The sequence below is a fragment of the Camelus bactrianus genome, chromosome 13 (assembly GCF_048773025.1).
Source record: "Camelus bactrianus isolate YW-2024 breed Bactrian camel chromosome 13, ASM4877302v1, whole genome shotgun sequence".
Classification (NCBI taxonomy): Eukaryota; Metazoa; Chordata; class Mammalia; order Artiodactyla; family Camelidae; genus Camelus; species Camelus bactrianus.
In genome coordinates, this window is record NC_133551.1 from 50,854,470 (window position 1) to 50,876,896 (window position 22,427).

The window sequence follows — 22,427 nt, forward strand, 5'->3', positions numbered from 1 at the left end:
ATGTTTTATTCAAGGATGCTTCTGAGACCAAAGCCTGGGAAGGCAGCCTCTCAGATAGCTCTGAGGGACTGTTCCAAAGGGCTAAGGGAGGAGCCAGGATATTGAGTTTTTCCTGGAAAAAACAAAACAAAACAAAACAAAAAAAAACATGTAGTTGAACACCAAAGAGTGCTAATCACAAAAAACAAACAAACAAACAAACAAACAAAAAAACCCCCAAGCATCTCGGGCCAATAATTTTAGTTCTTATTTATGTATAGGAAGATGCAAGAGTCTAGGCTCATTGAAATTATTCCTTTGATAGGCATCTTAACAGTCCAGGGTTGGTATCCTGGTTTTCTCCATCCTGAGTTCCCCACAGGGCACACCGTGAGTGTGGCTGCAGTAGGTAATGGCTTGATGGTGGGCAACATTCTTTGTTTACTGAAATGATAAGTAACATTTTATTTTGTCCACAAAACCAAATAATTGAATATATTCTTCTAACAAAATTACCAGTATTACCATCAATTTATGTGAATAATACTTCTCAGAACTGTATCTATGAAGACAAAAAATAAATAAAATTGAAAGTGAACCCTGGTTATCTAGCAGTAAGAAACAAGTCATTCAGATACATGAATTAATTGGTGGGGAGGTTCCAGTCATCTCACTGAGAGATGCATTTCCAGTAGGATTTTACCTTTTACATTTATGTATTACCAAAGTTTCTAATAGTGTCATTTTGAGCAGCTAATAGTAATGATTACTCAGTTCAGAAGAATTCTTTCTAATACATGGAGCCATGCAATTTCAGGAAATTTTTAAAAATTTTACTTTTAACACAAACATTTTTTTATGCAAGGATGTGATCAACAAAATGTTTTTCAAAAATAAAAATTATTGCATTGGGATAACATTTTATGGGGGAGTAGAGCAAATATAAGTTATAAAAGAGCAGTATAGAATTAATGAATGTTAAAGAGCTCATTCGTGTAATTTTAAATGGATGTTGGTGATTATTCATTTGTTATGTGAAGTCTGTTGGATACATTATAAAAAGCGATTTAACAGTTTTATTTTTTATTGAAGTACAGTCAGTTACAATAACAGTTTTATTTTAAACTGTCATTATTTACAACTTGCCAGAATTTACATCCATTACTACTATTTAAATTTATGTTGAAAACTTTTAGATGTCAGCTTAAACATAGGAGGGGATAAACACTTTTTCCAAAATGCTCTCTTGGACCATCATTACTGTGCCCTCTTCAGTCTTGTCTTCACCTGTCTGGGTCTATTCAGCCTGCTGCAATTAGTCCAAAGCCTCACAGAAGTTCCTGCCACCCAAACTGTGTGGGTAAGAGCACAGGTTTAGAGTCAGGTTGCTTGAGTGCTAATCACAGCTGCACCACATATAAGCAACTTAACCCCTCAGTGCATCAGTTACTCATCAGTAAAACGAGAATAGAAGTATGTATACTCCCTCATATTGTGAGGATCAATGAGAAAAATCGTGTAAAGCTCTTAATCAGGTGTCTGGCTCTGAATAAGTGCCGAATAAAGATTAGCTACTGGTTCCCCAGACTTGGGAGAATTGCATCATAGTTGATCTGTCACCATGTATCTAAGGAGGTGGGGGATCAGGAAGCTGGTATGAGGTTTCTAAGAGCCAAAGGTGGAATTCACTCATTTATTCAACAAATATTGTGTGTCTGCTAAATACCAGTGTTCTAGGTGCTGGTGATATAACAGTGAACCAAACAAAGCTCCTTCCACTCCTGAAATTTACATCCTTAGTGGGCTGTGAAATAGCAGGACCCCATGGCTATCCTCCCTGACACAAATCCTTTCTGTGTGCCCCGTTTCTTGTTTGTTACAAAATCAACTGGCTCTGGATGTCCCGACCACCTCCAGGAGGGGGCTGGAACCTGTGTAGTCATTCACACTGAACGTTGTACTTTGATTCCAGATGAAGTGCCAGTAGCACAGCATTCCTCCAAGATATGAGAAGTCAGATTCACGTGGAGATGACTCCAGTGCCTACTCTGCTGAAGCCACGTCGAGAGTCTCAAATTGGTTCTCCAATCTGTTTTCCTGGATTCCCCAGAAACTAAGATCTATTTCTCAGGGATATTTCAGTTCCTTCTCTCCCTGTTGTTATGGTTCTAGGAGCCTATTTACTTTTTCGACTTATACTTTGTTGTATTCCTCTTCTCTGTAAAAGGGCCACTAAGACCCTTGTAAAAAACCTCCTAAGAATTGGTATGATCATGTTCGTTCCTTCCATTGGAAGAATCCCCAGGTGATGCCCCAGTTCAGCAGGAAGCAGCCAGAGAAGATCAGCACCCATTTACCTTTTTCCAAAGAAATGGAAGGGATGAACTGACAGTTGGGATTTGAAAGAGAAGAGAACTAACAAAATGGCTACTGAGTGGTTCAGGCCTGTACTTCTAGCTAAACTGATCTTAAGACTAACATGCTCTCCTCCCTGTGCACTCTTTTCTTAGAATAACTTACCCTTTTAGCCTAGGAAGGTCATGGACTGAACCTCAAGAAAATGGGCAGACCCTCCTAAGTTCCTCCATAACAACAGTAAGTTCTTATCAAGATGAAAGGAATGTAGCCCCTGCTTATACTCTGATTGTTATCACCCTCCTATTCCCATTTTTCCATAAAACCCCAGGACCCTCTCCCCAAGATGGGCTCACAGTCTTTACGGCATTAGCCTGCTGTGACTCCCTTTGCTTGGTAAAGTGATAAAGCTGTTCTTTTCTATCCTCGCAAAACTCTGCCCACAACTCTCAATTTGGCTATCGGAGTACAGAGGCTGGTTTTTCGACAACAGCTGGGGTGGGTGGAGGGGTTGATAGACAATAAGCATATAAGTAACAGTAAAAGCAAAGGTGGTGATAAGTGCTATGAAGAAAAAGCAGCAAAAGAGGGATGCAGTGTGTTGGAATGAGGAGCATTATTTTATATAAGATGGTCAAGGAAGCTCTCTCAGATTGTTACCCAAAAACTGAGTCACCTCTTAGTGGGTGTCAAACCAAGAGACACAACCAAGCCAACAGGTGGGAGAAGGAAGGATTTACCACTTGCAGCAAGTAGGGAGAGCACCAGGGATCTTTCCCAAAGCAGTGTCTCCTTGAAGAGCAAAACTGGGGAAGTTTCAGGCTAATGGGTACATGCATATTTATGAAGGAGCTTGAGCAGAGGAGAACTCAGCATAGAACTGAGGCAGAGGTCCGCAGAGTCCAAGCTTCAGTTGATTGAAGTCAGAAGGGTCAGAAAAAGTCACCATCACCATTTTTTAGGTTCCAACCAGTCTGGAATCTTAGCCTGTAGCTACCACTCTCCACCTGGGAGGGGGCCTTGGTTCTTGCAGAACTCAAAGATATGTATCAGATTGTTAGGTACATCCCTTGAGGAGGAATTAGGACTTTGTTTTATTGCTAAACTATTGTTTCTTGACTGTTTTTCCTTGGTTCCTTCCTTCTTTTGTTCCCTTAAGATCATTATTACTGAGACCTGTTCAAAGATAAGCACTGTGAGCAGGCTTAGCCCACAAAATGGCTTAAGCCTAAAATGTCTTCTCTTATGTCAAGAAAGCCATGCCTGGTTCTTTCTCCAGGGACCTCCACCCGATCTGCTTACAAGATTAGCTGACATTTGAGCACAGACCCCCCACCCCCCAAAAAAGTAAAAGAAGCCACATGGGTCTGAGGAATCTGTACCTTGCACAGTGAACAGCAAGTTCAAAGTCCCGAGGTCTGACAATGCCTAGCGTGTTTGAGAAATAGTGAGTGGGGAAGGAGTGAAAAAAATTAAGAAGGAGGGGGGTACAGATCATGCCATCATACACAGTCTTTTGGTTAAGAATCTGACTTTTACTCAGAGCAAAATAATAAGCCATTGAGAGGCTCTGAGCAGAGAAGTAATATGATCCCTTGAGCTACTGTTTAGAGAATAAATTGAGTGAGGACACAAATGGAAGCAGAGAGTCCATTTAGGAGGCCATTTCATGAATCCAGGTGAGAGATGGTGGCTTAGATTATGGTGGTAGGAAGGATGGAGGAGTGAATAATGGAACATGAATAATAATGTGTTCCCCTTTGCACAAAGATGGTGGTAGCAGATGGACTGTCTGGGTGGAGACTGCAATGGGAGCCCCAAAACAGGCTCTTGTCCTGTTTTGTCAAATGTGAGAGACTGAATTTGGCGGATAAGGATTCTCCTCCCTGGACTGGTGGACACTGGTGTGACATCCCATCCAACCTGAATGACAAAGGGGCTCTCAAGTCCTTTCCCTATTTTGCCTTGATTCAAGATGTCTTTTTTCATTTTTTTGAGGGGGAGGTAATTAGTTTTACTTATTTATTTTATTTTTAGAGGAGGGCTGGGGATTGAACCCAGGACCTTGTGTATGTTAAGCATGTGCTCTAATTTACCACTTGAGCTATATTGTCCCTCCTGATCCAAGATCTCTTAATTGATGCCCTGGACATAGTGCTTTGGTCCCCCACTAGGAACTAATACTTGGTATCAGTCTCTTATGATTGTGGTGTAAATCACCCATCTTTTTGGGGGAAATAAGAGCCAGGAAAAAGGTGACCCCCATTAGTTTCTACCCCACTGCATCCCAAGAGGAGCAGCCAGCCTGTTTTATCTTTTGCATTTAGCTCATTCTATTCTATGTCTCCCACCCAGATTACCAAACTTATGTTACTCCCCTGTTTAAAAGCCTACAATGGGCCATTCCCAACAGTATGGTTTGAATTTTAAGGCCCTTCTTCTGACACTTGTATCTGATATACCTCAGAGTGGTAACCAAGACAAGAAGACTGGAACTATGCAGGAAGGCACTGAAATTTAGCACAAAAAAATTAAGGCATTGACTTTAAAAGGTTGCGTGGCACTCCTTCAGCAGCGTAGTTAACAAACTTCCCACCTACACTGTCTTAATGCACATTGTCGATAACTCCCATCTGTTCTGTTCACTACATTGTGAATTAAAGCTGATTTGAGGATGAAGTTAGTGTGTCCTTCCCCGAAGCCAAAAATCCTTCATTGTAGCTCTGGAAATAGCCAGTTCTTCAGCCACCCTGAAACTCTCCTTGTTCTCCAGGCAAGCCATCCTCTTTTTTTATATGGCTCCTTGATGACCCCGCCAGCAGGAATAACTTTCATTTCACTGTCTACCTATATAACCGTTTATGGGACAACTCATCGTTACTTCCTCTGCAAGGTTTTTCCTGGCCCCACCCTGTATTCACCTGGCACAGTGCACTATACAGTAAAGTCTTATCTCTGTACGGGGGTTGCGTTTTAACTCCCATGCACTGGACAAAAATTATGATCAGAACTACCTGTGCAGGGGGAGGGTATAGCTTAAGTGGTAGAGTGCATGGCTTAGCATACCCAAGGTCCTGGGTTCAATCCCCAGTACCTCCTCCAAAAATAAGTAAATAAATAAACCTAATTACCTCCACCCCCCCGAATAATTTTAAAAAAGAATATTTTAAAAAAAGAATTACCTGTGTAAATAAGTTTACACTGTATAGCACAGGGAACTATAGTTAATATCTTGTAGTAACCTATAATGAAAAAGAACTATGAAAACAAATATATGTAAGTATATGTTTGACTGAACTATTATGCTGTACACCAAAAAATGACACAACATGGTAAACTGACTATACTTCAATTAAAAAAAATTTCTTTTAATTTTTTAAAATAAATAAAACTAACAAAAAATTTACCTGTGGAAATCCCTTAGGAAGATGCTACTTGGGAGACTGCTATATTGTCTCCTGTTGAATAGCACAGCCAGTTTTCCTCCCCTATGGCCATAAATTGCTGTTTATTTGCACACCAAATAAAATATTTCATTTAGGTTTCAGTTACAAAGTGTTTCATTGACTGTAATCATATTTATGGTGCAAAAATGCACACACAGTATAAGGGTTGTGCCATCTGAGACCCACTGAGAGGACCATCTACTACCATCTCCCCAGCAGGCCATCTTTCTCATGGCGGGGGGCAACCATTGAGTGGAATGGCAGGTAGGTGCCTCCTCCCTTCTTCCTTCCCTGCTAACCTGGGATTCAGACGAGGAGAATTCACCTAAGTTCAGATGATATGACCCTTGCTGTGTATTACAATTTTTAATTATCCACCTGTTCTTTTTTTTTTTTTCTTTTTTTTCTTACTAAAATCCTTATCAGTGTGATTTTTTTGGGCGGGGGAGGTGATTAGGTTTACTTATTTATTTATTTTAATGGGGGAACTGGGGCTTGAACCCAGGACCTGGATGCACGTTAAGCATGCGCTCTACCAATTGAGCTACACCCTCCCCCCTACAATTTTTATAATTCCTTGTTCTGAAATTACCTGTCCAACCTGTGCTCCTGAAGCACTCAGGACAGATTCCCAAGGATTATTATACTGTTTTCTTAGCAAAACAAAAACAAAACAAAAGAAACCCACAATACTTTCTTAGCACAGTAAGAATTCGTAAAAGTCCAATAATATTAAACAATGTCCTTTATGGCCAGCCTCACCCTTTCCTACTAAATAATTTAATGCAGGGAGACTTTAGACCACCTTTAGGTCAGAGACCAGCCCACGGGCTAGCCTACCTCCCCAGGACAGTCCACTGCACCTCCCTTAATAGCACTTTATTGCTGCTTTTATTGTGTCTAATGCAACCTCTGCAGCACGGAGTTCAAGACCACGTCTGCAACCACTCACCCTTCTTTTCCCACTCTCATGGGCTCCTTTTCTATGTGGCTGTTTCTGGTCTCCAGCCTGCCAAGTGGGCATCACAGTCTCAGACATTTTTAACTACCACCATCCCCTACATGACCCCACCACAGACACAAGTGGAAGCTGGGCCCTGTTGAATAGAGAGCCAGTCCTGGCCAAGTAATTTCAATATAGTTCTCTACCTTTATTGATATACCACTGCACACATGAGTGGGGGGAAAGTGCTTTTCTGGAAAAGATTGGAGTCCATCACAGTTCAGATGTAGATGTAAACCCTGATGTAGGCAAGGGGCTCTGGCAGTCCGAGCAGCTGCAGTAGGGCTCAGAGGAGCAGTCCCTCTTCGTGGCAGGTTTTTGGGAAATGATCATTCCCTCCAGGTCCTTCACTTTGTTTTCCACCGTCTGAAGTTTTTTCAGAATTTTCTCTTGCAGACCCAAGGATAGGAAGATATTTTTGTCTTGAACTGGGAAACCAGTCCCTTCTGGGTTGACCAGCAAAGCCTGAAAAAATTCTGAGCCCTGCTTGTAAAGTCTGTAGAGTGTGATTGCAAACAACGCTATTTTCTAAAATAAAACAACAGAAGTTGAACGTTACTTGTTTATTCATGTGACGTGACACAGCTTACTGTAGGTGCAAAACGAAACCCTAACAGTAACAATAATCCCTCATTCCTATGCCAAGCCTTGTGTTTAACAAAGCATCTTCACACCTATTTTCTTTTGATCTTCACCACAAAATGGAGTGGTAGGCAGGTCAGGATTATTTGCATTTAATTAATAAACTATAATAATAGACATTGTTTGCTGAAAGTTTGCCACGTGCAAAGCACTGTGCTAGGAATTTCCTTGCTTATGCATGACCTATTTATGTAGGAACAAACAGAACTGGATAACCATTTAGATACCTTCCAGTTTGGACTCTGTCATTGTCCAAGGTCACATACTTGGAAATGGCAGAGCCAGGACTGGAATCCAGGAATTCTGACTTCCATGTATATTCTCTCAGGACACAGCAGTCTGAAAAACTAGGCATGGAAAAAAAATGTTTTTAATGTGCTATGAGAGATTCCTGCCAGGATCAGGATAAGAAAAAACTTAAAAACAATCATCTTTTTCCTTATAATAAGTACTACTATTATGTATTGAGTTTGTACATGCAGTATCTCCTCTGCTCTTCACAAAAACCCCGAGGGAAGCACTATTAGCAAACCCATTTTACAGATAAGGAAACGGGCTGAGAAGCTAAGTGATGGCGCTCCAGTCACACAGCAAGTGGTGAAACCAAGAAGCCCAGTAGTGTGACTCCAGAGCCTATTAACCACTCTGTTATACTACCTCTTTTTCTTGGCTGAGATGTCCGGAGGGCTGCGAATTCATCTTTCTGACTGAGTTACATAAACATTAACCAAACAAGAGCAGAGCCCAGAATTATAGCTAAGAGTTTGGTGTTTTGCCTTATACTCTTAGCTAATTGAAATGCATATATGTGAATATGTTGACACACAGATCCGTTAGGGATTTAGTTCAGCTGGACTATATTAAGTGAGATTTTTGGAGAATTTAATTTGGAATCCTAAAAATTAGGTTCCAGTCTGTTTTGCTGGCTTTGACAAGCTATGTCAACTTGAGTCAGTGGTAACTGAGCTCCCTCACCTACAAAATGGAGACGATAATCCCTGCCCTGCCTACCATACAGGGTTTTGAAAGGTTAAGCGAATGCAGGTGGCTGATTTCTCAACAGTAGTGACATATGAAAATAAGTGAATGCTACAGAATGATCCAGTATTAACTCCCTGCAGCATTTACCAAGTAAGCCAGGCATTCTTTAAGAAAGCCCTCTTCAAATCCTGCCTCCTTATATTTAGGCTGAACCTCAATGTGCCTCAGTTTCCTTGTTTATCATATGAAAATAACCTCTACCCATTTCATGGACTTGTTGGGACTCTCAAAGCATTTTAACCATGTTGTAAATAGAGCTGTTATTATTGGTGATTAAACAGAAGTATGTAAAATCCTAAATATTTCTCATAATCCCAGGCAATTATATTCCTATCCCCCCCAAACTCCTGTATATTCATGGAGCCCTATTTTGTTAAAGCAAGGAAATAATGAAAACATTATGATGACTAAATAAATATACGTGTCTCCTTATTAGTTACAGAGCAATGGCACAGTAAGAACAGGAAGGCAAAACCCAAGATCCCACTTATATGTGTGGTGCCTGTTCTATAAAAAGTACCCCACACGGTGTCTGGCACATAGTCAGACACTCAAAGATGAATACATGATCAAATAAATTTAGGGGTAAGGCTGCCTTCTCAGGTTATGAACTTCTTTGATCTATTTTATTATAAGACAAGCCAAAGATCCTTGCAAGAAAGAGCATTTTCATACCAAAATCCTAACTGGTGGAACTTTTTAAGGATAACCTAATTTCAACCAACTTCAGAGACAAGGGTTCACTCTTGCTCATCTGCATGATCTTAAAACTGGGTGGCAGCAATATAGGAGAGAATTAATCAAATTTCAGTTTATGAACTATTTAAATTTTTCCATAACAAAGGAGTATAACCTGAATTGACTGAACACTTCGTTTCCATAAGGCATATATTCCTATTCCCAACAAAATCAAAAAGGAAATCCCTAGGACAACTTGCACAGCCGGAGCAAGATTATCCAGTAGCCCCAGATTTGTTTGCTGAGGCGCACTAGTCTCTCCCAGAAGAATTGCTTGTAGATAATTCCATATCGAGCTCAGAGAGAGAGAATCTATGATGATGTTCCAGATAGAGGATGAAAATAAAGATGACATTTTTAATAAAATAGCAGCTCTGGGAACTACATGTGCAGAGGCGTCAGGAAGCCAGATATGAGTTAGGGAGGGTGGTCTGGGAGTGTAGGTGTTCTGGAGCCATTGTGAGCTGTGCTTTGTGACGTCACTGTGCCAAAGGCCAGCTTGCTTCCCACTTACTCACTGACTCTTCTCACTCAAAACCTGCCAGACCCTGGCCTGGGTTTTCAGTTCCGTCATACTGCTCTCTCTGACCTTTGGCAAGTCCTAGCTTTAGCACAGCCCTGGCCAACAGAACTTTCTGCAATAATGGAAATGTTCTGTATCTGCTCTGTCCAACACGGTAGCCACTTGTCACTTGCAATGTGGCTGAGGAACTGAATTTTACATTTTATTTTATTTTAATTAAACATGTGGCTACTGGCTACCCTCTTGGACAGTGTATAGAATGTTTCCAACAATCCATGGAATGGACAGCAATTACTTTCACACTTCAACAGAGAAAACTGAGGTTAAGTGGAGATACGAGAAGATAGGATTTAAAGAGGGCTTCCCCAAAGAGTGAATAGTTTACTTGGTAAATGTGGAGGGAGGTTATCACTGGATCATTTTGTAGCATTCTCTTTTTCATAACGTCACTATTGTTTAGAAGTTGTGATCTTTGGAAAGCTTTTGACATATTTGAGCCTCATTTTGCTCATCTGTTTACAGATGGGGATTCCACCTCCTTCACAAGATTTATATGAGGAACAAAAGATATAATTTCCTAAGTGCTTTGTAAACAGTAGCTTGCTGTGCCATAGCCTATGTGACATGTTATCAAACCCATTATTTGCTGACTGGTACCTGCTGACTAGTCAGCAAAGAGGTATGAAAATATAAAATGTATGGTCTGTTCCCCAAAAAGGTAGTTCACACACAAGAGTATAATATAAATTGTGAGATCAGTTACAAAGACAGTAAGAATCCAAAAGAAGGTTTGCACTGTGAGGAGGGGAGGGGCATAGTAAGGAAGGAGATAAAGGGTCAATTATGACAAATAATTTTTAGAAAAATATTGTCTAATGCTGTTTTGATTTTTTCATCTGATTGACTGAAAGAAAGAACATGAATAGGGAAGCCTGGTGGAGAAGGAATAACTGTTTTGTTCTTGCAGGGAGGGAAGGTATGGCAGGTGGCTTGAGGTGTCCGGGACACATCCAAAAATGGAGTCAAGAATGCTGTTGGGGATTTAGTACCATGTCAGGGCGAAATGACCTGCTGATTTAGGAGTGACTACTATTGATGTTAAGTCCATAACTGCTAGTGACTGATCACAACCAGAATCTTTTCTAGAAAGGATGAAATTTACTCAGGTAAGACTTGGGATTTTACTATAACAAGTTGAACATAGGTTAGAAACCATTAAAGCATGATAGCCGGAAACCTTTTGGAGAAAAATCTGGTTGTGACAACTAAATCATTACGCAAGACTTCCTGCATTAGATTAAATTCGCCTGTTACACGGAGCCTGCTACTTTACTTTCAAATCACTTCACACAATTAAGGTTATTTGTGCAATTTTTGGTTTAATATGTCTTCCCTGACTATTGTAAACTCAAGGAAGACAGGGACCATATCCATTTTACTGACGACTGTATCCCTGGTGCTTGGCACATAGTGGGAATTAGAATATTTTTAAGTAAATAAAATTTCCCTAGAAGGTTTCCAAATACCTTTAAAACCTAAACTGTTCAATCAAGTGCCTACTACCATATTTACGTACTTGTTTCTATAGAAGTTTACAGAATAGCTGTTAAGAGGAGAGGCCTTTGAGAGTCTAATGGATCTGGGTTCAAATTTTGGCGGGACTATTCACTAACTCTGTTACCTTGGGCAAGTTACTTCACTGGTTGAGAGTCATCCCTACCTTGTAGAGCTACTGTAATGAGAATTCAATAATTTATGTACAAGTATGGAAATAAGGACAACTATTATTTATAGCGACGTTTATGACCAAATGCAAAGTATTGTAAATCTCAATAGGACAAGGTCCCTCAAAGAGAATCTAGTCCAAAAGACCCATTTATTGTTTGACTGTACTCTTGGACACCTGAATACCTCCAACGATGAAGAATTTATCACTATGGAAGTTACAGCTCACCTTTAGATAAGTGTCATCCATCCATCCATCCCTTCCTCCCTCCCTCCCTCCTTTTCCACATTATGCCCTATTAGGACTTTTTGATTTACACACACTGCAACTTCTGATTTAAGCAATGCCTGCTTTCAAACCTTTAATAGGTTGTTCATTGTCTTGCAAACAAAATCCAAAATCTCGAACAGGGTAACAAGGCACGACCATACCTGGCTCCTGCTTACCGATCCAATCTTCTCCCCATCCCTTTTCAATTTATTGTCTCAACCCTAGCTTTCCTAGACTCGTCAGGTCACTAACACACCAAGCTGCTGCACCACAATGTCTGAGCGCATAATTGGATTATCCTAACTCCTGTTGTTTCTTCAGGTTTTAAACACTGCTTCCTTAAGGAAGCTTTTCCCTGTCCTCTATTTTGATTCTTTCACAGTAAGGGCTTCTTTTGTAGCACTTTTACTTAACTATTTGTAGTGTTTTGCTTAACATCTATCTTCCTGACAAGACTCTAATCTCCATGATGCAGGAAATTTACCATGTCATGTTCAGCACTCCTCCCCTCTTTGGCAGAAGGTTATGTGTTTAGTAAATATTTGGCTATGGCTTTCCTGTGCCTCTTGTCTTCTCTGTTCCAGGCTAAACCTGCCAAATACAGGTTGGCAGGTTTTTAAATTTCCTGACCATCCTGGTTACCTTCCTAAGTGGTTCAGGCCTTCAAATACAGTCTGTCACAGAATATATTTCTGCAAGTGTACATCAAGCAGGCCACAGCAGGGTGGGCCACTCCTTCCAGACTCGGCTTTACCTAACAGGAGGCTGTGCCCCTGCATCAGCAGTATAAAGCCACGAGGCATCAGTCTACCATGGGGGTGAAGAGGGGATTGAGCAACTTTTCTGACTTTTGTTAAGTTTCTTTCAGAAAGCAAGACTGACTTTTTCATAGGTCACATGTTATTCATAGAAACAATATGCACCAGTTTCTCACCTCTTTCTCAAACGAGGAAATGTCAACACTGAACGTATGACTGGATTTGGATCTGCATGACCTGGCTTTTACCTACGCTTCAAACTTTATTTCCCACTGTTCACTTTCATGAAAAATACACTCAACTTAATTATAAAACTGTGGTATTTTTGGTACTTTAAATACCACCTGCAACTTTCCATCTTCCTTCCTCCACATTAAGTTCCCCTCCCTGATATTTTTCCAGTCAGAAGAGACTGGAAACTGGGCCCCATCGCTACCTAGCATTTATCACCTAAGCACGACACTTCTTCCCTCTCTTAAGTTTTTATCTGTCAAATAACAAAACTAACAGTACCGACTTGCTGGTGTTATGAAAATTCAACATGACAATTTTATGTAAAGTGCTTAAACACAAGTGTAATTATCCTGAATTCTTGTAGCACTTCTCACTTTGTATTCCAAGAACTTTTCTGTGTCTGTGAATCATCTGGAGATCTTATTAAAATGCAGATTTTGGTCCAGAAGGTGGGGAGCGGGGCCTGACATTCTACAACTCTAACAAGCACCTAGGTGATGTCCATGCTGCTGGCCCATGGCGACACCTTAAAATGTTAAAGCCACCTCAGCCATCATATTAAAGCTCTATGATGGCAGATGCCTGAACAAATTTGCTGTTATTCTCACCTCCCAAAGCATCGGGGATTATCTTTAAATATGCATGTACTAAAGTATTTGGTTAATGACTGTCTTCCATTGACCATGTCCTTGGCAGTGCAGCTCAGAAGTAGGCAACCTGGGACTGAGAGGATAGGTTGGGGATGAAATCCCCAGGAAGGCTAACCAGAACCTTTCTTCTCCATCATTCCCCACCTTCTCTCTTTCACACATGTGCTCATGAACATGGGGAAACAGGAAGCAAGAGAATTCTGGGTAAAAGGCAAGAATGAAAGTGTCTGGCATTCTTGATTTCTACCTATCACTTTAGGTAAGGCACAAACTCAATGCTTCCAGGTCTGTGTCAGGGTTTGGGGACAAGTCCCAAAGAGACATCAAGTAAAAATCGTACTAGAATCTTTGAAAATAACACCTTGACCTTCTCAAATATCACATAATCACACATGCTGTTTTTAAAATAAAACCTTGTCTTCAATAGAAAAATGATCATAGGATCATCAAAGCAAACTTTCAATCAGGTTCTGAAAATTAGGGTTTGGTTCCACTGCAAATGAACTCACTTGATCCAGGGAGTAGGAGTAAGGGGTGGTTGAATGGATATAGCTGAGTGTTAAACAAATTAGCAGCTTTCTCTTGGTCTGGTCTAAAAATTGCTACTACGAGGAATTTAAAAAATGAAGTCACTGGTTGTTTCTCATGCTTAGATCACAGAAAGGAGTATTTCAAGATGATCACCCACACCTCACTTCGTAAGTGAGGAAACTTAAGCCCACAGAAGTTAGCTCAAAATCCCATGGAGTCAGTAGTCACCTCAGCCTCCACGATGGTCCACTGTTTCTGCCACTTTTTCTTTCAACAGATTCTTATTTGAGACTCTGTTACCTACTGGGATCTGAGCCCAGTAACGATTTGGGCTTGGTGGGTGCTTTAGACTCTTAGGGTGAGGAGGTGGCAGAATAAAATTCCTGAAGAGCTGTCAAAACAAGGTTTAAAGATTTGAGAAAAGGTCTTAAAATCCTAACCAAAGGCATAAGAAAGGGATGCTAGGAGTGTTTGAGTCATTTCATTGCTAACTAATGGAAGTGGCTGAAAACTTCACAAGCAACCAAGAACAAAGCCACTATATTTAAAAAAACACACTGCTTTCCCTGTCATTAGACATGGATGTCCTGCAGTCCCCTCAAACTTAACACATCCAAGGACCAACTCACCTTGGCTTTCCACCCTCTTCCCCAAAACCCATTTCTTCCTTTTGAATTCTCATCTGAACTGGTTGCATCACTACTGAACCTTAAGTTTTCCTCAAAACATTTTTTTCACTCTCCAATGCCCAATAATCCTCTTAAATTTCTCAATTTCACCTATCTTCCCTCTGCTGCAGTTGTCATTACAGACTCTCACCAAGTTTGCCTCAGTTACTTCAACAACCTTATTATCTACTGCTTCCATTCTCAGCCCCTCAAATTACACTCATTTCAAGTGATCTATAGATTATTAATATGAATGTTTTGTTTAAAATCCTCCAAAGGCTCTCAACTGCCTACAGGCTCAATCCAAAGTCCTCAGCGTCCTCAGTGCTCCCCATTTACTGCCAGCCTATCAAATTACTTGTAGTTCCCCTAAATTTGCTATGCCCTTCACATCATGGTTGACATACCCTCTCTCTTCTACCTGCAACTCCTGGACGTCCTCCTCTGGGAGCTAGCTTTATTCTCAGAGCTAATTATTCTATCTCAGAGTTTTCTTTCCACAAAAACTTCAGTCATTCAAAAAGAAGCTTTGATCTGAATGGTTTGGTTAATAAGAAGCAAAAACAAACAAACAAACAAAAAAAAACTACTGGGGTAAAACATAAGTGCACATTCCAGAAAATACAAGTGCAATTCCAGTTTATGTGTGGCATGAAAACTCATTATGAGTAAACAAGAAATGGGTGAAAAATTGTAATTTATTGAAACTCAACTCAAAAAATATAAGATGCTGTAGTGTACAATATATTACACAAAGCACCCTCAGGTGCACATTCAAGTCAAGTAAGAACTCCATATCCCTTTCCCTAGCCCTCCCACCCTGGGATCTTAGTATTGGTTCCATATACAATCATGCACACGTAATCTGAAAAAGGAAGCCCCGATATATTTTGATGTATTAATTAGCACCAAACAAGAGTACAGTTCCATTTTTTTAATAAACAAAAAAACCCAATCAATAAACCAACTGGAGAGCTAATGGACTCAGCCAATACTGCTGACATAGATATTATACATTCATGTAAATACACAGCCTATTCTACCCTAAACAACAGTGTGGCTGGTTCTCAGCCTTTGTTCGAGTTGGCAATTGTCCCCATGTTGCAGTGTTGGAGCCAGTCTGTTGTTTCTAAAACAAAATCGCTATTTAGGAACTTCCTACACAAAGCTCATCTGTCTTTTTTGTTGGAAACAAGTCTAAAATTGGTGTGGAAAACTTAGATCTTTCAAGGACAACCACTGGCCGAAGATAATGAAGCTGTTTTAAGGCAAGTTCTCCACAGTCTGTTAATGCTTTGTCCAATACGACCCTCAGGTTTTCCAAGGAAGGAACTGTTGCTGTCTCAGCTACTATTAAAGGTGGGATTGCTGTCAGGTTCTCATGAATTGCAGAGTCACTGGAAGAATGAGGTATGTCAACTTCAGGGTTATTGTCATTTACTGTATTATTTGCCATAACACTCCCTGTTAAGTCATTACTGGGTTGTGAAGAATTACTTAATGTTAAGTGCTCTGAAGGTTCCCAATCATCAAAGTCATCATCTTTCTCTTCACTTTCCTGAATAAATTTCAGAAATGAAGATTCGAATCCCATAGGTTTGTAAGTCTTCAAATCAAATGACCGGGGCTGTGGATGCTTCCTAAAATTTTCTTTTGGGACATGGGTTGAAATTTTTACAGTGTTTTCTTGCCCTGAACTTTGCTGCCCAGTTTCTGGGTCTTTGATCCTTGGTAAAGGCAGCTGGAAACTTGTGAAGTAAGTCCCACTTTCAGTCCCACTGGGATTAGGTATGGAATTTTCTATTTTACAAGGAGGCGGCTGAACTATATTACATTGTTCCAAAGTGGTTTCTGAACTATGGTTGCATTTCAAAGTTCCTCTGTAGAGCAGAGTATTTGCATCAAAAACTGGGTTGCTTTCTGTACATCCTTTCTGACCTCCATCCCTTTCACCTGGATGAAGGGAATCAGCGGTCTGGACCGGTATGTTACTGTCACCTGGAGAATGGCTGTGCTTTGTGAGCTCTGATTCACAGCTTCTATCTTCTTCTTTCTTTATACAGGGCTCTGCTTCAGAAGGGGGCTCCTCCTTAATTTTGGTACCGTACTTAACACAAACGACAAGATTTTCCATCTGTTGTTCTAAGTAGGCACTACTCATCTGATGGGTACGTTTGTAATGCCTCACTATGCTGCTCTCCAACTTCACCACAGATAAGCATCCTTGGACCATGCAGGGGTATTGTGTGTGCTCAGAATGCTCCACACACATATGGAGAGCTTCAGCTCTTGTTTTAAAACTAATTGGAGCTTTCTTTTCTTTAATTAAGCCACACTTCTTAGCCTTAGCATTAAATGATCTCCTGGTAGTCTGATGTTCATGCCCCTGAGTGTGAGCTGTTTGACACACCTTTTCACTCCTTAGTAGCCTTTCATTTGCCACTTTCTGGCTTCTAAACAGATCATCGTAATAGTCCTTATGTCGGTAATATACATGTTGAGAATAATTACTTCGATGGGTGAAAATCTGGCCACAGCCATTAAGATCACAATGAATTTCATAATCTGAATGTATTTCTCCTTCAATATTATGCTGTTCCATCAAGTGGTGCTTCAACTTGCTGAACGTATAAAAAACAGCAGGGCACTGAGGCTGGTTACAGGAAAACCTGGCCACTGATTCAGCTTCAGAAAGCACTTTAGGCTCTTCAATGTGGTCTAAGTTGTGAGAGTCACTACAGTGCTTGGCAAGAGCTTTGGAACACAGGAAGCGTTTGTTACATTCCTTATATTTGCAAGCAAATATCTTTTTACATTTGACAAGTTCCCTTTTGGTTCTTGCTTTGTCTTTCTCTAAACATAACTGCTCTTTGTTGTACTGATGTACAGTTCTGTAATGGCGAATCAGGCCTTTTAGATTGGTGAAGGAGGAGTTGCAAGTTTTATGGATACAATGGAATGGTTTGTGGTATTTATTCAAAATATAGCAAAGATTTCCTTTAGCAACAGTTCTCCTGCTACCCCTCCCCTCTCTTCCTTCTCCTTCTTCTCTATGGCTACCTACTGGTGATGAAATATCAGATGTTTTACTCTCCGTTTCTTCACATGATGACTCCAGATCTGTTTCTGAACTGCATTCGTCTTTTTTAGAATGACAGTGTGGCTTCTCAGAGTTACTGTTGGGGTCACCTCCAAGTTCTGCAGAACAGTCACCTTTCAACCTGTCTACTGAGCATGGGCCTTCGTGATCACATTTTTCATTATCTAACAGTTTTTGAGTTACTCTATCACTGCCAATCTGATGTTTATTTTTATAATGAATCCTAAGGTGTGTTTTTCTTGTAAATGACCTCTGGCAGATATGACACTGGAACGGGGAATATCGATGTTGAAACATGGTTAACTGAAGGACTTTTTCTTTTGAATAATTATGTTTTTTAAGGTAATGCATTAACAAAGCCTCTCTGGTCACAAATTCATATTTGCATCCTTGAAGCTCACAGAAAAAAGGCTTAGCTGCCAACTGCGCAAGGTACTGACTTGGCATATTTTCATCTTGATTCTGAAAATTAAGGTCTGAGATAGGTGACACCCCTTGAAGAGACTTAGCACCACTGGATGGGTACCCCTGCAATGACCCTGAGAAAGATCCATGTGTTATTGAGTTTTTCAAGCTTAAATGTTTCAAGCGTAACAGAAGTTCCAACATGGTATCCTCTGTACATGGCCTTTTAGAAGCACAAATGGAGGCTTCGGAGGAATAACCTTGATGCTCTCGTTTACATTTAGTATGAATATTGTGATCTAGACCTTCATCTGGGGAGTCACTGTTTGTATCTGAGCTGGGTTTTGGTTCTGCATCAAACTTTTCAGTTGTTTGATTATGTTCATTACCCAAACAGGGAAACAGATCTTTTGTCTTTATCTTTTTGGGTTTGAAATAGTACGGATGAACCTTCCTTAGATGCTTCTGCATCCCTTTTGCGTTTTTGTACGTGGAACCACAGCCATCGAAACCACACGTAAACTTAGTCCCATCAAAACACACTGCCACGTTGGAACATTTTTCTTTTAAACTGGAGGGCACAAAGACTTTCTCATGAGATAATAATATATCTTGCATGGTTTCAGAGTGATCCAGTGTGTCAATTAACTCTTCATTCATGGACGCTGAAGAGCTATGACTTAACTGATCACTAGAATTACTGTCGCTGTTTTCTTTCAGATTTTCTGCAGTTTCTATTTGAGAACTAGCTGATCCTGAACAGAAAAGAAGATCCTCTGGTAAATGTGATTTATCCGTTTGGTCAAGTAGGTGGGGCTGATCAGCACAATCTTGCTTTTCACCTGCTGCAGGCTCCTCAAGTTTCACTGATTTCTTCACGTCCCCATTTGAACTTGCAACATTATGCATGGAGAGGTGATTCTGGTATTCAATTTTGGAATAGTAGAACTTCTTACAGCCAACAAAGTTGCATGTGTAAGATGCATCCCTAAAGTGTTGTGCTTCATGGTGGTAAAGCTGTCCCAAGTCACTGAAAACAATATTGCAGCCATTTAATTCACATTTGTAACGCAGATCATCATGTTTCTGTTTGTGGTTAAGCAGTTCATTCACTGATCCAAACCTAGCATAGCAATCTATAGAGACACACATATAAGGCTGAGGACCACAATGTACTTGTTCATGCTCTCGCAGGTGAAAAGCGGACATGAAATGTCGTCGACAATAAGTACACTTCTCTCTTCTATTTTTCATATCCAAGTAGTGCTTGGCATTTTCATCATTATTTTGGTGTTCAGCTTTAAGATGCACACTTAAGTATTTAAACTGCTTAAACACACGGGAACAGTCTGTGCCAGGACATGGGTACAAATCTCGGTCTTGCAGGTGGCAGTCTTCTAATTTGCTGAATGTGACATATTCATGAGACTCTCCTTTGGCTTGTTCATTCAATGACTGACTCTGCTCCAGGGTTGCAGAAGGGCTCTTGGGACAAATTCCCTTTTGAGAACCTTTCAACAGCAATTTCTTTCTAGAGCGGTCCCTTCTGCTTGGTGGCATTTTCACATGTTCCATCACATGAGGAACAAATATTTCTTTTCTCTTGAACTTTTTAATACAAACTGGACAAGTGTAAATTCCATCTTCCATATGCATCTTAGAATGGTGAAGAATTCTGGCCTCTATACATTCCCGCTTACATAACAAACAGAAAAATTTATACTGAAGCCACCTCTGGTATCTTTCAGAAGAACCAATGGGTTTTTTGTCTCTTTTCTCCTTATGCTGATCTGTCAGATCTCTTCTTCTATATTGTTTATCTTCTTTACCTTCCTCATAGTCACTGAGAAACGACTCCAAAACATCTGTGTCGTTGATAGACATTTCATAGCCACTTAGATCATCATCAGAATCTGAGGCTTCTTGTCCCAGAAGTTGGTGGCAGTGTCGCTTTAAAGTTTTCCAGTCCCAAAATTCAGGATCAAAAGGCCAGTGGGCTTTTAAAGCTAATAAAAGCTCACATCGGAGAGAATTTGGAACTGGTGCATTTTCTTCATCAAATTTTTGATCTGGTTGTGAATACAGTTCTTCCAACATATTAAATCCATCCAAACTGGGCTCAATTAAGAATTCTGTGAGTTGACAGGCACGTCTAACTTCTAAATCTTCAGGTAAAAGACAAGCAATTGTTTTACAAACTGATGCCTTCATTTCTTCATCCTCACTTGATCTGAGTTGAAGAGCTCTGACACACAGTAAAATTGACACCCCGAGTCCAGCATCTTGTGCCTGTAAGAAAAATAGGGAAGAAAAGTTTTTTCCCCATTATGGAAACATTACATAACTATCACCGTTAAGGTACGCATGCACACGCACACATACACACAATCTTAAAACATTTAAAGTTCTTAAATTTTATCTTGTATTTTCCTTCCTGCAAGTTACATTTAGAAGATCCTTCTTGTCCCAACATGCAAACGACTGGATTAGATGCCACAACCGTGAACAACAATGTACATCTACAGAGCATCCAATTTTACAGGCACTGCATATTAAAGCAGTCTCTAACCCTCAAGGAATTTACCTATGTGCCAAATGTATAAATAATAAAGGCACAAGAATTCAAAGGAACTCAGGATAAATAAGCTCACTAAAGGATTGAAAAAAGAATTGTCTCAAGCTGGGTAGGAAGGACAGGGCTTAAATAAATGGGTGCAAGAGGACGCACATGTATAAAAACGAGTCTAACGTTGAATTCAATTTGAAAACCTAATGTGTCACGAACAATTGGGTGTTTTCAAAAGCTCAAGGATAAAATAAATTATTCTTTCATCCCTCCTAAAAGAATTAATACTTTATAGTTACAGGTGTACTGAGCTTCCCATGTTCAAACGGAAAGAAAATTTCTCTACAGCAGCAGGTTCTCAGAAACTAGTCAAAAATCAGAAAAAAGATCTAATCATGTGATAAAAGACGAGGGCGTACAAGATGATTCTTCCATGTGAAAGGCTGAGAGGGTGTGTGAAAATAATACGAACAAAGAAAAGCAGGATCATATGGCAGAGTGGCTTAAAATGCAGTACTTAAGAGCACAGAATTTTGAGTAAGACTTTGACTGCCTTGGAATCCCAGCTTCACAATGGTGTCAAGTTCTTATCTCTTCTATTCTCGTCTGTAAAATGGTAATAGTAGTGGCAGTACTAGATTTTCCTCCTAATGTTCTGAAAATGAAATAAGGTGGCATAAACTGATTACTACATTGTAGTAATCGGTATTCAAACACAATACCATGTAAAATACCTGAGGATAAATTCCACTGTTCAAACCAGTAATCAGTTTGCTAAGCAATTATTCTGTTAGGCACCGTTATAAATGCTGAGAACACAAAGAAATAACTGCTATCAATTTACAGAACCCTTACTACATCCTGGGCACTATTCTAAATAAACTTTGCATACATTATCTTCATGTTACAGATGAAGACACCAAGGCTCAGAAAGTTAGCTGCCCAATGTCTCCAGCTAGGGAGCAGAGCAGCAAGTATTTAAACTTAAAGCAATCTTTTTCCAGCACCTGAGTCTTAATCACTTTACAGTCTATACTGACTTCAAAGTTTAACTGACTTGGCTATATCCCACGTACCCTTAATACAATATGCCAAGCCACTTCTTCAGTTTTCTGATTTAAAACCTATCAAATTATTCATATCTGTCAGTTTCTTCAAAATTCAGCTCCACATTCCATGTCCTAATCCTAATTTATTCACCACTCCTTTAACAAGTAACTTCTTGGTATCTGTTCAGAATGTATAATGGTATTTCTAGTGGTTTGGTGTTTTTTTTTGAAAGTGTTCCTAGTGATTTAACAAATTTTATCATTTCAACCAGATTAGGCTGTTTAAGAAAGAATGAACACTCTCTGCTGTTTATCTCACAGAGTCTTCCAAAAAGGGTTATGTAATACATTGTCAAGAACCTATGAATTATTTTAAAACTTAACCAGACTTTCTCCAAGTCCTCTGCACTCTGACTTACAAATGATAACCTTATATCACATTATGCAATCTGTCAAGATACCCATGATCTATATCCTAACACATTCTAATTTTCAGCTTCTTTATTACTAAAGAGAAGGGCTTAAACTAGACAAAGAAATGTTTTGCAAAATAGTACTACTGTATGTTCCACCAAAAAGGGCCCTATGGCCAAATAAACTGGATCCAAGATTATTCCTCTTTTCATACCTTCCACTCCACATATACCCACATCTACATTCATTTTGTGACACCATTTTTAAAGTCTTGAGAGAGACCCTGGATTCTCTAGTCATCTCTTCCACTATGACATTCTCAAGTCACA

General features: G+C 39.9%; 2 protein-coding genes across 2 annotated transcripts in view; both read right to left on the bottom strand.

Moving 5' to 3' along the window:
- Positions 1-549: 549 nt before the first annotated feature.
- TMCO2 (transmembrane and coiled-coil domains 2) lies at positions 550-14,118 on the bottom strand. Its single transcript, XM_010959807.3, has 2 exons — positions 9,320-14,118; positions 550-7,311 (listed from the first exon to the last, which is right to left on the bottom strand). Exons 1-2 carry the CDS (start codon positions 9,557-9,559, stop codon positions 6,997-6,999), a joined length of 555 nt encoding a protein of 184 aa, XP_010958109.2. The 5' UTR covers positions 9,560-14,118; the 3' UTR covers positions 550-6,996.
- Positions 14,119-15,430: 1,312 nt separating this feature from the next.
- The window catches only part of RLF (RLF zinc finger), a 71,622-nt gene continuing 64,625 nt past the window's right edge, over positions 15,431-22,427 (bottom strand). The window contains exon 8 of the mRNA XM_074376732.1: positions 15,431-20,358. Within this exon, the coding sequence (XP_074232833.1) occupies positions 15,712-20,358 (4,647 nt within the window). The 3' untranslated portion in view covers positions 15,431-15,711. The remainder of the gene's footprint in view (positions 20,359-22,427) is intronic.

Coding starts and splice junctions, on each gene's coding strand:
- TMCO2 (XM_010959807.3), bottom strand. CDS start 9,559: ATGTCATCTTTATTTTCATCCTCTATCTGGAACATCATCATAGATTCT. Junction 7,312..9,319: donor GAAGTGTTCAGTCAATTCAG/GTTATACTCCTT, acceptor GTTTTATTTTAG/AAAATAGCGTTGTTTGCAAT.